At 36.3% G+C, this 15,592-nt stretch overlaps 3 protein-coding genes across 11 annotated transcripts; all 3 read right to left on the bottom strand.

The window, feature by feature from the left end:
• Window positions 321-4,292, bottom strand: LOC109235218 (LEAF RUST 10 DISEASE-RESISTANCE LOCUS RECEPTOR-LIKE PROTEIN KINASE-like 1.1). Of its 7 annotated transcripts, none has more exons than XR_002069337.1 (6): window positions 3,517-4,292; window positions 2,982-3,017; window positions 2,589-2,840; window positions 1,657-2,439; window positions 1,255-1,369; window positions 321-749 (listed from the first exon to the last, which is right to left on the bottom strand). XR_002069337.1 is itself a non-coding variant. In XM_019401240.1 (5 exons), the coding sequence occupies exons 1-5, from the start codon at window positions 4,229-4,231 to the stop codon at window positions 742-744; spliced, it is 1,794 nt and encodes a 597-aa protein (XP_019256785.1). In that variant the 5' UTR covers window positions 4,232-4,292; the 3' UTR covers window positions 321-741. The 7 variants fall into 7 exon arrangements, 5 of the variants coding, with proteins under 5 accessions (XP_019256785.1, XP_019256784.1, XP_019256782.1 ...); XR_002069338.1 differs by having other exon boundaries at window positions 1,255-1,345; XM_019401240.1 differs by lacking the exon at window positions 1,255-1,369.
• LOC109235217 (LEAF RUST 10 DISEASE-RESISTANCE LOCUS RECEPTOR-LIKE PROTEIN KINASE-like 1.1) lies at window positions 5,410-10,042 on the bottom strand. Its single transcript, XM_019401236.1, has 5 exons — window positions 9,898-10,042; window positions 7,336-9,726; window positions 7,204-7,248; window positions 6,707-6,961; window positions 5,410-6,628 (listed from the first exon to the last, which is right to left on the bottom strand). Exons 2-5 carry the CDS (start codon window positions 8,078-8,080, stop codon window positions 5,685-5,687), a joined length of 1,989 nt encoding a protein of 662 aa, XP_019256781.1. The 5' UTR covers window positions 8,081-9,726; window positions 9,898-10,042; the 3' UTR covers window positions 5,410-5,684.
• LOC109235216 (LEAF RUST 10 DISEASE-RESISTANCE LOCUS RECEPTOR-LIKE PROTEIN KINASE-like 1.1) lies at window positions 10,133-14,121 on the bottom strand. Of its 3 annotated transcripts, none has more exons than XM_019401234.1 (5): window positions 13,706-14,121; window positions 11,903-12,574; window positions 11,742-11,789; window positions 11,263-11,517; window positions 10,133-11,182 (listed from the first exon to the last, which is right to left on the bottom strand). In XM_019401234.1, exons 2-5 carry the CDS (start codon window positions 12,462-12,464, stop codon window positions 10,215-10,217), a joined length of 1,833 nt encoding a protein of 610 aa, XP_019256779.1. In that variant the 5' UTR covers window positions 12,465-12,574; window positions 13,706-14,121; the 3' UTR covers window positions 10,133-10,214. The 3 variants fall into 3 exon arrangements, with proteins under 3 accessions (XP_019256779.1, XP_019256780.1, XP_019256778.1); XM_019401235.1 differs by having other exon boundaries at window positions 11,903-12,569; XM_019401233.1 differs by lacking the exon at window positions 13,706-14,121 and having other exon boundaries at window positions 11,903-13,689.

The following is a 15,592-nucleotide window of genomic DNA, read 5'->3' as shown; positions in this document are numbered from 1 at the left end:
CGGCTATATAGTGTCATTTTTCCGATACAAAATATCCATGTTATATTGGTCAATAACCTCATCTGTCTTTTCTTGAACTAATACAATCTCTTCTAGAGGAATCAACATCATTTTTATTGATCATGTGACTTATCATACATTTCTTGATATATCCAACAGCCTACACTTACGGCATAAATTTTCTTTTTTTATTGGGGTCGGTCAGTGATAGAGCCATAATTTTCACTAGGGAAATCAAAATATAAGAAAGCAAGTATACGAAGAGTTAAGGGGATTCAATATATAATATGTATTTATATAAAATAAATAAAAATTACCTATACATAATTTTCTGCGAAGGAGTGTCAATTACATGAGTGGATCCACCAATGGGTTGGTGTATAGAAGTGTGATGTGAAATAATTCTTTTTATTTTGCTTTCTTCTTTTCTCATATTTTTTAGGTGAACTAGATTATCATTATAAGTAACTAATAATTACATCATAATCATGTTTATAGAGTTGTCTAGGTGGCCAACATTGTATCCAAAAATATTAGCAATGTTACATTCCGCAGTTTTTCTATCAAATGTAGTTCCTAAGATGTCTGCCCATACTGTATCATTAGCAAACATCGGAGGAACTACCAAAATTCTTGGTTTGTCAAAAAGCTTCTTCTTTGCTCCCTCTTTAGCTAGGAGGTCTGCCACCCGGTTCTGCTCCGTGTAGATATGGCTGATGACTAGATTCCCCGGTCGAGCCATCAACAACCTGCATTCAGAAATAATGGGCTTATAAGGCAAGTGTCCTGATTCCATCATATTAATAATTTCCCGGGCTATGATCCAAAATTTACTTATAAAAACAATTTTTTGATATGATTTTTTTTTTTTCTGGGGAGGGGGTAAGTTATTATATGTTTCATGTAACTCGAAGTCAACATCCAAAGACAAAATTAGCAGCAATAGTCCTTTTTGATGATGGTGAAATATAATGCTGACTATGATGATAGTGCAAATTGTTAAAATTATTTTTGAGTGGCTAGGAAAAGATAAGAGAATTGATGTAATTATATATGCTTAAATATTATTTCAGATATGCTTCAGTTCCAATTTTGAATGAGTTAATTCAGAATAGGAAACATTTTGACAGGCAATATAACAATGAGCATGAAACAAGTTTAAAAAAAAAGGGCAGCCCGGAGCATTAAGATTGCGCTATGCGCAGCGGGGTCCGGGAAAGGCCGGACCACAAGGTCTATTGTATGCAGCCTTACCTTGCGTTTCTGCAAAAGGCTATTTCCACGGCTTAAACTCGTGACCTCCTGGTCACATGGCAGCAACTTTACTCGTTACGCTAAGGCTCCCCTTCAATGAGCATGAAACAATTACCTACAGTTAATGGTATGATTTGGCTAAATTCTCTGTGTATTTCTGCTTATCAACATGAACTAGGAAACAAAAAAAAAAAAAAAAAAAGAAATCATATGAAGCTCATGTACTAGTGGTAGTACTTCTACTAGAGTCACTAGTCCACACTTGAGTTACAGAATTTGGTGAAGTTAAAATCTTGTTTTTCTTCAATAATACATGGTCTTCTGATTCAGGTGAAAGAGGGATTTCTACACTCTCTTTACTGTTAACATTACCCTCCATTTTCTTGTCATGTTTGAACTCACCTTGTTGAATCTCTTGCAATGTTTCTTGTACTTCAACCATACTAGGTCTCATGTCCTTGTTGAGTTGCAAGCATCGAAAAGATAGCTCCGCCACTAAGGTAGTCATTCTCTTAACTTCTGCATCTGAATGAAAACCAAGAGATTGGTCAATCAAGTCGTCGAATGCACACCTTAAAATCCTGTTTATTGCATAGTTAGACAAGTTAATCTCTTCGTTACGTCTACTGAAATCCACTGCAGGCATTGATGATATCAGCTCAACGAGGACTACCCCGAAGCTATAAACATCACTTTTATCAGTCAGCTGGTAACATTCGTGGTACTTTGGATCGACGTAGCCAGGGGTACCCTGAGGTGCAGTTGATATGTGAGAAATGTCAGTCGGATGAGGTCTTGAAAGCCCAAAATCTCCGACTTTGACACTGAAGTTCTGATCAAGTAGTATGTTGTTACTCTTCACATCGCGGTGGATTATACCAGAAGCATGCAGATAAGCCAGAGCACTAGCAGCTTCAATAGCAATTTTCATGCGAATAGGCCATGTGAGCGAGCAATCCTTCGTCTTATGACCATGCAAGTGATCAGCGATCGTTCCATTAGGGACATACTCGTAAACTAGTAGAAGTTGATCGCTGAGTCTAGACGTGCAACCATAAAGAGAAACAAGATTTTTGTGCCTTAGCCTTGTTAGAATTTCAATCTCAGTTATAAACTGCTCCTTTCTCCTAGCATTGTGGTCGTACAGGCGTTTCACTGCAACTTCTCTTCCATCCTGAAGTTTCCCTAGTTTTTAGTACACAACAATTAGCTTCAAGAAAAAGAAAAAAATGATGGCCAGCAGTGGCGGAGCCACATAGCTAATTGACACCCCTTCGTCGTGAAAATTACACTGTTTAGATAGGTATTGAGGGTTGCTTCTAAAAGTTTCTTACCATAGTAAACTGTTCCATATCCTCCATCTCCAAGTTCTCTAGAGGAATCAAAATTCATGGTAGCTTGTTGAAGTTCAGCATAAGTGAAGACGGGAACGCCAAAGAACCCGCTGTCTAATTCGTAGCTTAGTGTTGAGGGCTCAGAAGGGGTACTTCTCGGAAGAATATTCGCAAAACTTCTATTACCCTTTTTGCAACAGCAGATTATAAGTATCACAATGCTGATTGCTATGATCAAGAAACCACAAAGCACTGCAGAGAACATGAGATATTACACAAAGTTACATTTTACAATTGTGGTATTGAAAATGGATACATAATTGCCCTTCAACATATAAAAGAATTCTAAGTTTGAGCAGAACAATAGGATATTTATTGATTATAGACATGTACCTGTGCCTAAAACCAGTCCCAAATTTCTTTTTGCTGCTGCAGAAAACACAAATGATAGATTACTTAGTCACAATAAGACTTAAAGCAATGCACACATTGACATATTAAACATATTGGAAGGTGCCAAATAACAGACATTTAAAATCCTTTCCAAAATTGAAATAAGATCCAAACAAGCAACTAACAAGCATTAAAAGGGAAGTCCGGTGCACTAAGCTCCCTCTATGCGCGGGGTCCGGGGAAGGGTCGGACCACAAGGGTCTATTGTACGCAGTCTTACCCTGCATTTCTGCAAGAGGCTGTTTCCACAGTTCGAACCCTTGACCTCCTAATCACATGGCAGCTATGTTGCGCGGACCCTTCAAAATGGCGCCGCACCTCTGTTGGATCCTCCAAAAATGCACTATTTTGAAGGATCTGACATGCACCCACTGACATTTTCGGAGAATCCGAGCAACATAGCATGGCAGCAACTTTACCAGTTACGCCAAGGCTCCCCTTCTACAACTGACAAGCATTATCTATGCAATAATACCTTTGGAGCAAAAGAAGAGGTTTTTGCTGTTACTTTGGCATTGCCCTTCTCTATAGATACAATCAGAACAATCTCTTGACACTTCCCAATCTAACTTGAACTTTGAACTTAATAGATCAAACAAATCACTAGGAATTGGTTCTGAAGGCGAAAGAAACGTCAAAGGCAATCGAATAACTGCACAATTTGCAGGAAGAACACTAGTTGGAATACTACGTCTTCGATTTGTTCTTGGTTTATGATAGTATAAGCTAAAGCCATCACATTTCGAGTAGTTCTGAAAACTCCGAAAATAACCATCAACCTCCATACTTCTATTCATACATTTGAACAAAGTGATATTGTTGAACACTCCAAATGAAACAGAAGGAGAATTTGGAAAAGATAGATTCCTTTCAAAGGATTTACAACTTCTATTTGCTAAATAAACATCAAGAATAGGGTCCGAAAGATCGATACTGTTAACTAAAAACCACTTCTTATAAGCATTGTATAACTCTCCCTCAATCTCTACTATTGGATTTTGAAGAGTGTTATTACAATCAATCTTGCATAATCCACAATGAGGTTTCTTGATTTCTGAAAATGGATAACTCATATTTCCAAGTTTTCCACAATTGAACTCTTTTGGACAAGATTTACTCTCACTTTTAACTAAGTTAAAGAAAACCAAATGAAACACCAAAAACATAGCATAAAAACAGGCTGCAGCCATTGGTCTAACTCTAAACTTCAACAAATTACATACAAATATAGAAAAACTATAGACAAAATATGAGTACCAAAAATGTTCTTATGTTCACTCTGAATCCCTCTTATACTTGACTTTGGACTTTCTTATCTTGCACCAATAATTCAAGAAACAGGCATTAAAAAAATACATAAATTTAGCAATAAAATAAAAAGCCAAAACCAGTGGGGACATTTAAGGCTGCAAATTTAAATAAGAAATCAACTATAGCTAGCCGAATAAAAAGACTTACAATCATTTGACTCTTCAAAATAATCATTTATATCAATTCCAGAATGTAGTTTTGAATGAGTCTATGCCTGGGTTTCTACTCCGTTGTATTTTTCTGAATACAAGTGGTGAAGCTAAATATATTATAATGCAATTTCCTTAAGAATATAAAGCTGTACTTTACCTTGAGACTAAACTTGTTTGAATGTGATCTCATCAGAATAAACCATTAAATAAAAGGGAGCAAATATATAAAATCTTTGTTCAATGAAACATGATTATAGAGGTGGAATATTCTTTTTTTTTTTTTTTTGTCTTGTTTTTTGCAGGTCAACCATTGGCTAGAGCCAGAATATGAAGTAGAATTAAGGGAAAATGGTCAAATTTGCCCTTATACTATTCGAGATTGAACAATTTTGAACAATTGTATCCTCCATTAAACTTTTGGTTTAATATTATCCTGCAATTAGGAAAAAGTCTCGTTTTAACCCTTGACCTTAACCAAACTCTAACTTGAGGATAATTATAAACCATAGTCCAAAGTTGAGGATAAATTTATACCTTTTTAGGCAAAGAATTTTGACACATGGAACCCATTCATTTCATATTGGAATCTATTAATGACACGTGAAATATGAGATGATTTGTTAACGGCACGGATATGAATGGACCAAAAGTGCAAAAAAGGAAAAAATTGAGCAATTTTAGATAGTACAAGGACAAATTTTGACCTTTTACCCTATAATTAATGATTAGTTAAAGAATTTAAGGTATGTGTACTAAAAGTGTTATAATATCCTTATACGTTGGTTAAGTTACCTGCAATAACAAGTAATTGTTTATAACAAATATGATATGACAAGCCGAAAAATAAACTAGATAAGCCTGCAACAACAGGTTAAACTACACAAATAGAGTAAAACTTTCATTGCACTGCCAATGTATAACTTAAATTCTTATGTAATGAAACTAAAAATTGAATAACTTCCACTCATAGATACATAGTTCAAGAAACTTCTCACAATACTACATTCATACAACAACAACAACAACGACGACGACATACCCAGTATAATCTCACAAGTGGGGTCTAGAGACGGTAGTGTGTAGGCCTTACCCCTACCTCGTGGAGGTAGAGAGGACAATACTATATTCATAGTCTCTCAAAAATTTACATCAAGAACATAAAGAAAGGGGCTATAGAACTTTAACTAGTTGTACTAGTTATATCAGAGCAAGTAAACCATTTATCAGTCAAAGAATTTGGTGAAGGCAGTGATTTGACTTGCTTCAACAATAACAGATTTTCTGATTCAGGGAAAGGAGGAGCTGCTACTGCTTTAGCTTTCTTCTCATTGTCAAATTCACTAGTCTGAATCTCCTTTAGAATATCCAAAACTTCAACCATAGTAGGCCTCACATCCCTATCTGTCTGCAAGCATAGAAAAGCCAGCTCTGCCACTGAAGTAGCCATTTCCCAAATCTTGGTATCTGAATCGAACCCCAGGGATGGATCGATCAACTCATTAAATGCAGATTTTATGATATTGTTTATTGCAAAGTTAGCCAAATTAATCTCTTGGCTATGCCTACTCATATCCACAGCTGGCATCGATGAAATGAGTTCAACAAGAACCACCCCGAAGCTATAAACATCACTTTTACTAGTTAGCTGGTAACACTCGTGATACTTTGGATCGATATAGCCAGGGGTACCCCGGGGTGCAGTTGAAATATGAGAGACATCGTTGGGGAAGAGCCTTGAAATCCCAAAATCTGCAACTTTAACACTAAAGTTCTGATCAAGAAGTATGTTATTAGTCTTGACATCACAGTGTATTATGTCAGAAGCATGCAGGTACGCCAATGCACCAGCAGTTTCTATGGCGGCGTTCATGCGGATTGGCCACGTGAGTGATCCGCCCTTTGCTTTGTCACCATGGAGGTGATCAGCAAGAGTTCCATTAGGAATGTATTCATAGACAAGGAGTAGTTCACGGCTTCGCCTTGAAGTGCAGCCATAGAGGGTGACAAGATTGTTATGCCTTAGTCTAGTAAGTATCTCAATTTCATTTACAAACTGCTCCATTCGCTTGCAGTTGTGCTCATAAAGGCGCTTTACAGCAACCTCTCGTCCATCCTTAAGTTTTCCTGTTCATTGATGGACAAGAATTAGCCACAAGAAGAAATAGTTGATGCATAGCTTAGTTGGACTAGGAAGTTTCTTACCATAGTAAACAGTTCCATAACCTCCATCTCCAAGTACTCTAGAGGAATTGAATTCATTTGTGGCTTCTTCAAGTTCTGAATAAGAGAAGACTGGGACACCAAAGTATATACTGCTTCCCTCAACATCACGTTTAAATATATCTGACAATTTCTTTGTTGAGAGGAAGCGGGATGGACTAGAGTTCCTCTTCTTGTAACACCAGATAAAGCAGACAACTAAACAAATTATCATCACCAATCCTACTCCACCAGAAACTGGACAGAAATCAGTAATCAGAGGTTTTCAGACAAAAGGGAAAACATCGCAAGGAGAAAGGATGTCCTCTCAACTCCACTATCTATACATTTTTGTAACCTTAAGTACTTGTCACTTCTATCATCCTTTCTAATTATGGATATGTTTTGAGCTTTTACCACAATGAAGAAGAAAATTCAAATGATATGCAAGGAAATTCTCTAATTGGAAAGAGCATTCAAATTAGTGGATATTTAACTACCTGCGCCCAGAGTCAGTCGCAACTTTCTTCTTGTCGTTTTTGCGCCTAAGATGAAGAGGGAAAATATTATGAAATGTTTATCATTATGTGATATGAAAACAAGCAAGGACTCTTAAGAGATATGCACTAGACCTTGAGCATGTGGATTATATGGATTTGTACAATGAAATTTTTTGGTTTTATCAGTCTGGCATTGACCTCCACCATGGTGACATTGGTAACACTCATCAGACAGTTTCCATTCTACTAGAATTTCGGGACCTAACAAGTTGAACAAATCACCATCACTTGATAGCGAGTGAATTGGCAATCGGATAAGTGAACAGTCGGCAAGAAGAATGTCTGCTCGAACGTCTTCATCATCATCCCCGGGAAGCTTGTAGTATATGCTAAAGCCTTTACAACCATTGTACATTTTATAACCAGCGAAAGTGCCGTTCTTCTTCTGGGTAATGTTTTTGGTATTACTACTAGTGCTCTTGCATTTGAATAAGTCGAGAATATTAAGCATATTGAAAGAAATAAAAGGAGAGATTGGAAGGGAGAAACTTTTGTTAAAAGCCTGGCAGTTGTGTTGCCTCAATGCCATTTGAAGCTTCGGGTCCCCAAGCCAAACTGACAAATTATGTTTCTTTAAAGCATAGTACCAATCTCCTCCAGGAAGCAGTTGAATTCTTGGAAATGGTTTAGCATCACAACCAGACATGGACATTAGTCCACAGTCAGGTTGTGTGGAAAGAGAGAAAGGAAAGCTCAGGTCAGTAAGATTTCCACATGAAAAGGACTTTGGACAAATAGAATCATTTCTGCCCTTTGCCTGAACTAAGATCAGAAGAAGAGATAAAAGGAAGCAAATAAAAGAAGCAGCCAAAGCCATATTGAATCGTACTGCAAGAAGAGGAAAGCTAGCTGAAGTTTTGTGAATTGCAACTCTAGCTATCTCACCAGATATCTTATAGGATCAAGTTTTATAACTTCTGAACACTTTCAACATTACTAGCCTTTAGCTTATTGGTAACATTTGTCACAAAGAAACACTATGTGAAAACAAATTAACGTATAAGAAGGGTTGGACTTATTAGGGAAAAGAAAGGTGAAGAAAAAAAGTAATGTTCACATTAGCTTTTGTAGGCATTGACACCAGTAGAAAGACTTGACTTCTTGACTCTGCATAGTAACAGCAACTACTGATCATTTTCAGGACCAACCAAAAATGATGACTAAAATGGTAGAAATAGAAGCTATACGTCCAAAGGTGAAAAACAAAAGAAAAGGTTCTTGTTACACACTAAAAGGCACATAAAGATAGTCTGAAAATGTCAAAAGAACATTGCATACTTAGCTTCAAATCTTGTTCTTCTTATGGTTAAAATTCCATTTGCCCATTTTGTCACTAGAAAATACCAAGAAATTTTCTCAAGATTAACGGAGAACATACGGAGTAAAGTAGAAATATTTGCTACTATGTTCCAAGCCATCTTCTTCAAAAATTTGAAAAAGAATCAATCATTAATTTTAATCCCTAGCTTAATGCACCCAGAATCCAAGATACTATGAGTCTATCACTAAGATTGAAAAATTAGTAACCCAAATTAACACCTGTACTTGCACAAATTTCTAATGCCTGCCCTATAAATCTACGAGTTCTCAAATAGATACCTCAATTTGTAAAAGGTAAATGTTTTAAACACTTCTAACCATGCATGTTCTTCAATTGCTCTGATGTGGATAATAGAACCATCTTCCATTCTTCTAGAGATTTGGCTCTGTAGTCTATAACTGTTATTTTAGTTACATGTCTTTGTTCGTCTTTTTGAGCCGAGGGTCTCCCGGAAACAGCCTCTCTACTCCTCCGGGATAGGGATAGGGATAAGGAATGCGTACACTTTACCCTCCCCAGATTCCACTTGTGGGATTTACTGGGTTGTTGTTGTTGTTGTTGACCTATCAGTTAAAAATAACACAGCAGATGAAAGTCATTGCAGGGTCATGTACTTCCATTCAAATTGTAGGTACGCATAGGACATCATTTCATCTGTTCTTTTTCTTTTTCATTTTCTCCAATTACTTGTCGGTTTCACCAGTTTCAAACCCCAACCCACCTCGCCGGAAGCAAAACTCCCGCGAGCCTCACATTCTCTAATAAAATTCATGTCTAGGCCCCCCTTTTTTTCCGGTGAGTCAATGGTTGTTTCGCTCCCAGCGTTTGCTACTGTTGCTGCTTTTCATAGTCACCGGAACACAGGATTTGATGATTGCTTTAAAAAAGCTTCTTACCATAGCTCACTGTTCCATATCCTCCATCTCCAAGTTCTCTGTAGGAATCAAAATTCATGGTAGCTTGCCAAAGTTCAGCATAAGAGAAGATAGGACCCCCAAAAAACCTGCCGTCAATCTCGAAGCTTCGTGTTGAGGGCTCAGAAGGGGTGCTTGAATATTCAAAAAAAACTTCTGTTTTCCTTCTTGCACAGTAGTTAATGAGGATCACTATGCAGATTGCTATGATCAGAAAACCACCGAGAACTGCAGAGCACATGAGATATTAAACAGGTTACATTTTATGGTTATGGTATTGAAATGGATAAATAGTTGCCCCTAAACTTATATAAGAATTCTAAGTTTGAGCAGAACAACAGGATATTTTTGTGCAAGTATAGTTACAGATAAAAGTTACTGCTAATTATAGACATGTACCTGTGACTAGAATTAGTCCCAAATTTCTTTTGCTGCTGCAAGAACACACAAATGATAGATTAGTTAGTCACAATAGGACTGAACGCAATGCACTTCCATTCGCATTGATATATTAAACATCTTGGAAGGAACCAACCAACACACATTCAAAGCTTTTCTGCTGCCAGTGTATATAACTTGAACTCTAATATAATGAGATTAAAAATTGAATCACTTTCACTCATAGATACATAGCTCAAGAAACTTCTCTAAGTAATACATTCATAGTCTCTCAGAATTTACATCAAGAACATAAAGAAAGGGGTATACAACTTTAACTACTTTGTATTATTTATGTCATAGCATGTAATCCAATTATCAGTTACAGAATTTGGTGAAGGTAGCGATTTGACTTGCTTCAACAATAACAAATTTTCTGATTCAGGGAAAGGAGGCCCTGAAACAATTTTAGCTTCTTTATCATTGAGATTAGACTCTGCTCTCTTCTCATTGTCAAATGCACTAGTCTGAATCTCCTTTAGAGTATCCAAAACTTCGGTCATAGTAGGCCTCATATCCCTATCTGTCTGCAAGCATAGAAAAGCCAGCTCTGCCACTAAAGTAGTCATTTCCCAGATCTTGGTATTTGAATCGAACAACAGGGATGGATCGATCAACTCTTTAAATGCACATTTTACTATCTTGTTTATTGCAAAGTTAGCCAAATTAATCTCTTGGCTATGCCTACTCATATCCACAGCTGGCATCGATGAAATGAGTTCAACAAGAACCACCCCAAAGCTATAAACATCACTTTTACTAGTTAGCTGGTAACACTCGTGATACTTTGGATCGATATAGCCAGGGGTACCCCGGGGTGCAGTTGAAATATGAGAGACATCGTTGGGGAAGAGCCTTGAAATCCCAAAATCTGCAACTTTAACACTAAAGTTCTGATCAAGAAGTATGTTATTAGTCTTGACATCGCAGTGTATTACGTCACAAGCATGCAAGTAAGCCAATGCACCAGCAGTTTCTATAGCAATGTTCATGCGGATTGGCCACGAGAGTGATCGTTGCTTCGCTCTGCGACCATGGAGATGATCAGCAAGAGTTCCATTAAGAATATATTCATAGACAAGGAGTAGTTCACGGCTTCGGCTTGAAGTGCAGCCATAGAGGGTGACAAGATTGTTGTGCCTTAGTCTAGTAAGGATCTCAATTTCATTTATAAACTGCTCCATTCGCTTGCAGTTGTGCTCGTAAAGGCGCTTTACAGCAACCTCTCTTCCATCCTTAAGTTTTCCTGTTCAGCGGCGGACAAGAATTAGCCAAAAAAAATGAAATTGTTGAAGCATAAGCCAGTTGGATTAGGAAATTCCTCACCATAGTAAACAGTTCCAAAACCTCCATCTCCAAGTACTCTAGAGGAATTGAAATCATTTGTGGCTTCTTCAAGTTCTGAATAAGAGAAGACTGGGACACCAAAGAATATACTGCCTCCCTCGACATCATGCTTAAATATATCTGAGAATTTCTTTGTTGAGAGAAAGCGGGATGGACAAAATTTCCTCTTCTTGTAATGCAAGATAAGGTAGACAACTAAACAAGTTATCATCACCAATCCTACTCCACCAAAAACTGAAAGAGAAGCCAGTAATCAAGGTCTTTGGAAAAGAAAAAAAATGAAATAGCAAGGAGAAGGCATTTTCCCTTAACTCCACCATCCGTACACTTTGTGTAATTTAAATAATTAGAGAAAGGCTTTGAGCTTTTACCACTATGAAAATGAAATTTAAATGATATGCGTGGAATCTCTATAATAAGTAGTAATAAAATTACAGCTACAAAATATATTTAACCACCTGCTGCCAGAATCAGCCCCATCATACTTCTTCTAGTTGTTTTTGCATCTAAAAAGGGGACAATATAAGAAATATGTTATCGATATGTGATACGAAAACAAGAAAAGACCCTAAGAATATAAACTTGACCTTGAACACGTAGATTATTTAGAGATGTCTACCTTTGTGACAACAAAAGTTGTTGGTAATATCAGTCTGGCATTGACCTCCACTATAGTGACATTGGTAACAGTCATCAGATAGTTCCCATTCTACTAGAAATTCGGGACCTAACAAGTGGAACAAATCTCCATCACTTGATAGCGAGTGAATTGGCAATGTGATAAGTGAACAGTTGGCAGGAAGATTGTCTGCTTGAATGTCCTTAACATTATCATCTCCCAGACGCTTGTAGTATATGCTAAAGCCTTCACATCCATTGTACATTTTATAACCAGCGAAAGTGTCATTCTTCTTCTGGGTAATATTTGGCGTATTATTGCTGCTGCTGTTGCATTTGAAGAAGTTGTAAAGCGTAAGCATAGTAAAAGAAATAGAAGGAGAGTTTGGAAGGGAGAAATTGTTGTTAAAAGCCTGGCACTTGTGTTGCCTCAACGTCATTTGAAGCTTCGGGTCGCCAAGCCAAACTGATGAATTATGCTTCCCTAAAGCATAGTACCAATCTCCTCCAGGAAGCAGTTGGATTGTCGGATAAGGTTTAGCATCACAACCAGACATGGTCATTATTCCACAGTCGGATTGATGTGAAAGAGAGAAAGGAAAGCTCAGGTCAGTAAGATTCCCACATGTAAAGGACTTTGGACAAGTTGAATCATTTCTGCCCGTTGCCTGAACTAAGATCAGAAGAAGAGACAAAAGGAAGCAAATAAAACAATAAGCCAAAGCCATATTGAATCCTACTGCAAAGAAGAGGAAAGTAGCTGAAGTTTTGCGAATTACAAATCCAACTAGCTCACAAGACTTCCTTACAAGATCAAAATTGTCGTAAATTTGTCAAAAAGAAACACTATGTGGAACCAAATGTATAACATGGGCAAGACTTATTAGGGAAAAGGATGGTGAAGAAAAAAAAAGGAAATGTTCACATTAGCCTCTCTTAGTCATTGACAGCACTAGAAAAACTTGACTTCTTGACTCTGCATATCAACAGCAAAATCATTTTCAGAACCAAAGTCTCCAAAACGGATGACCTAAACTGTAGAAATAGAAGCTATATTCAGCGGTGGATCTACAACATAACGAGCAGGTTCAACCGAATCCAATAGCTTCGGCTCAGACCCTATAGGTACAAAAAATATGTTCTGAACCTAGAAAATCAAATGAATTGTAGGTTAAGAAAATTACTAACCCTTAAAGTTAAAATCTTTGATCCGCCCCCGGCTATATTCATTTCAGTTGTCTACAGATAAATGGTTTGCAGATACATCCAAAGGTGAAAGCGAAAAAAGGAAATGGTTCTAGCCACCCCCTAAAAGACACTTCAATAATATTAAAAAATAAAAAAAAATCAAACATTCCATTTGCTCACTTTCTCACTGGAAACTACAAGAAAGCGTTTCAAGTTTGGCGATATATAGAAAGCAAGAAATTATTGCTATTTCCGAGCCATCTTCTTCAAAAATATGAGAAAGAATCAAATCATTAATTTTTATTGCTATCTTATGAAACAAGCCCGAGGCGGATCCAGGGCTTCGGCACAGATTCATTTCGACCTGGAGTATAGATTTATTATGTGAAAACACTAAAATGTCAACAAATATTAAATTTTGAATCCATAATTTTAATACTACAATAAGTTCAGTACTAATAACCTTAAAATTCGAATACAGTATATACTAAAATCCTAAATCCGATTCTGGACAAGAGTGCATATAACTATGGCTTAATACCCAAATTGAAACTTGTATTTGCACAGATATTTAAAGTAAAAACTCCTTAAATTCCATGAGTACTCAAATATATACCTCAACTTTCAAAAATCAAGTGCTTTAAACACTTCTAATCCCGTGTGTTCTTCAATTGTGCTTCCTTTTCTGTTTTACCAGTTTTTGAACGGAGAAACCACTGCTTTTTCTGAAACTCAATGATTTGCCGGAAAATTACTCCGGTGATCCCCTTTACATTTTCCGGCCAGCTAGGGTTCAACAAACCCTTCCCCATTTTACATTCCTCTTCCTCTTCCTCCTCATTCGTTAAACCCATTTTCATCTTCAATTCCGGCTAGCCTCACGTAAGAGCTTGTCGGAAATGGCGTTTTGTCTTTTATTTTTATTTTTATTTTTATGATTTTAGTCCCTTGTTTAACAAAATCACCAAAGACATGAAACATAAGTTGAGGTGTCTATTTTATAAGAAGAAGAATTAATCATAATGCCCAAAGACATTAAACATAATCATTTAAATTAAAAATAGTCACGTATATATATAGTTGAGTATAATTGGTGCATACTTTATAGTGATCTTAAGAATAGTTCGAGTGGAAAATTATGTTAAAAATAAAAAATTAGAATAGAATCTCTATTTCGGCTAAAAAAGGTAAACAGTTGATCTGATCGGCTATCTATATAGAATTCTTTAAGTTAGGAGCTAGATGTTAAACTAAGTATATGTTTAGGCTGATTATTCTAATTTCTTCGAAATAACAACACAAAAGGCACGACCTAGCTAAGAAGGCATCACGAGCAGAAGGGACGAAATGATCGGTGCACACATAAGACAGAATGATCAGACCGCTCCATAAATGTAGGAAATTGACAGGCAAATTTTTGTGTCTTTTATTTTATTTATAGATATCTCATTGTTAGTTTGACATTTTCGTCTCACATCATGACACTAACAAATTTTTAATTTCTACTGCAGTATAAATTGATGACTTAATAGATCAAACAAGTTTCTAACATGTCATAAAAATTATAGGAAAATATCATGAAAACTAAATGATTGAACATTAGCAAGGTACATTTACATGTAATTTCTCGAAAGGATGTGAACTTTTTATTCGATATATAAACTAGATTCATCTCGAAATCTTTCAAGTTCATGTTTTAGGAAATTAATGTAAGAATACAATATGATTTAATACATGTATTCGATAAAAGGAAAAAATTCACAATTAAATTATGATACATATACTAGACTTTGTACATGTAAGAATTGTAATACTCACTAAGTACTATAGCTATTTTATTTAAACCAAATTGAAAGAAGTAAAGAAGTATATTTTTCTTGGTATGGAAAAATCCTTGATAGGGAGCGCTTCTCTCTAAATGGGGCCTACGCGGCGCGAATCCGGATATAATCGGGCTCCAATGCGAGTATTCCTCCACTTGTCTTCAAAGAAAATGATTGATCTTCCAAAAGTTTCTAACACTCTCAACTTGACTTGGAATTCATTAGTAAAGTCTTGAAGAAGCAGACATAACAAAAAGAGGGACCTCATATGTAGACAAGAAATTGGAAAAAAATTTCCACTCATCTTATCATTTGACTATGTCTTATTAAGAAAGGACAGAAAATAGTAGTTCTCTATCATTTTCACTCATGTGAACAAATCATGTCTAGATTTATCTTTTTATTGATTATATGCAGTGACATAATTCCATAATGATTGTTTTTTATAGAAGCTCCAGAACTGGAGATAATTTATATCTTTTCAGTTTGTGCGATACTATTTCCCTATTAGTCCGTTCAAAAAAGAATAATACATTTATATATTTGAAACAATTTAACTCTGAACTTCGTGTTTACCTTTAATGAGAATTTTTAATAGGCCACATAATCATTATGACATGATTAAGACCAAGTTTCATAAGTCTTATAGCCAGCGGTATGACATGTTTAAAATCCCTAGT

The sequence above is a fragment of the Nicotiana attenuata genome, chromosome 12 (genome assembly GCF_001879085.1).
Source record: "Nicotiana attenuata strain UT chromosome 12, NIATTr2, whole genome shotgun sequence".
Taxonomy (NCBI): domain Eukaryota; kingdom Viridiplantae; phylum Streptophyta; class Magnoliopsida; order Solanales; family Solanaceae; genus Nicotiana; species Nicotiana attenuata.
The sequence above is the reverse complement of the archived record's forward strand: the minus strand, read 5'-3'. Positions and strand labels throughout refer to the sequence as shown.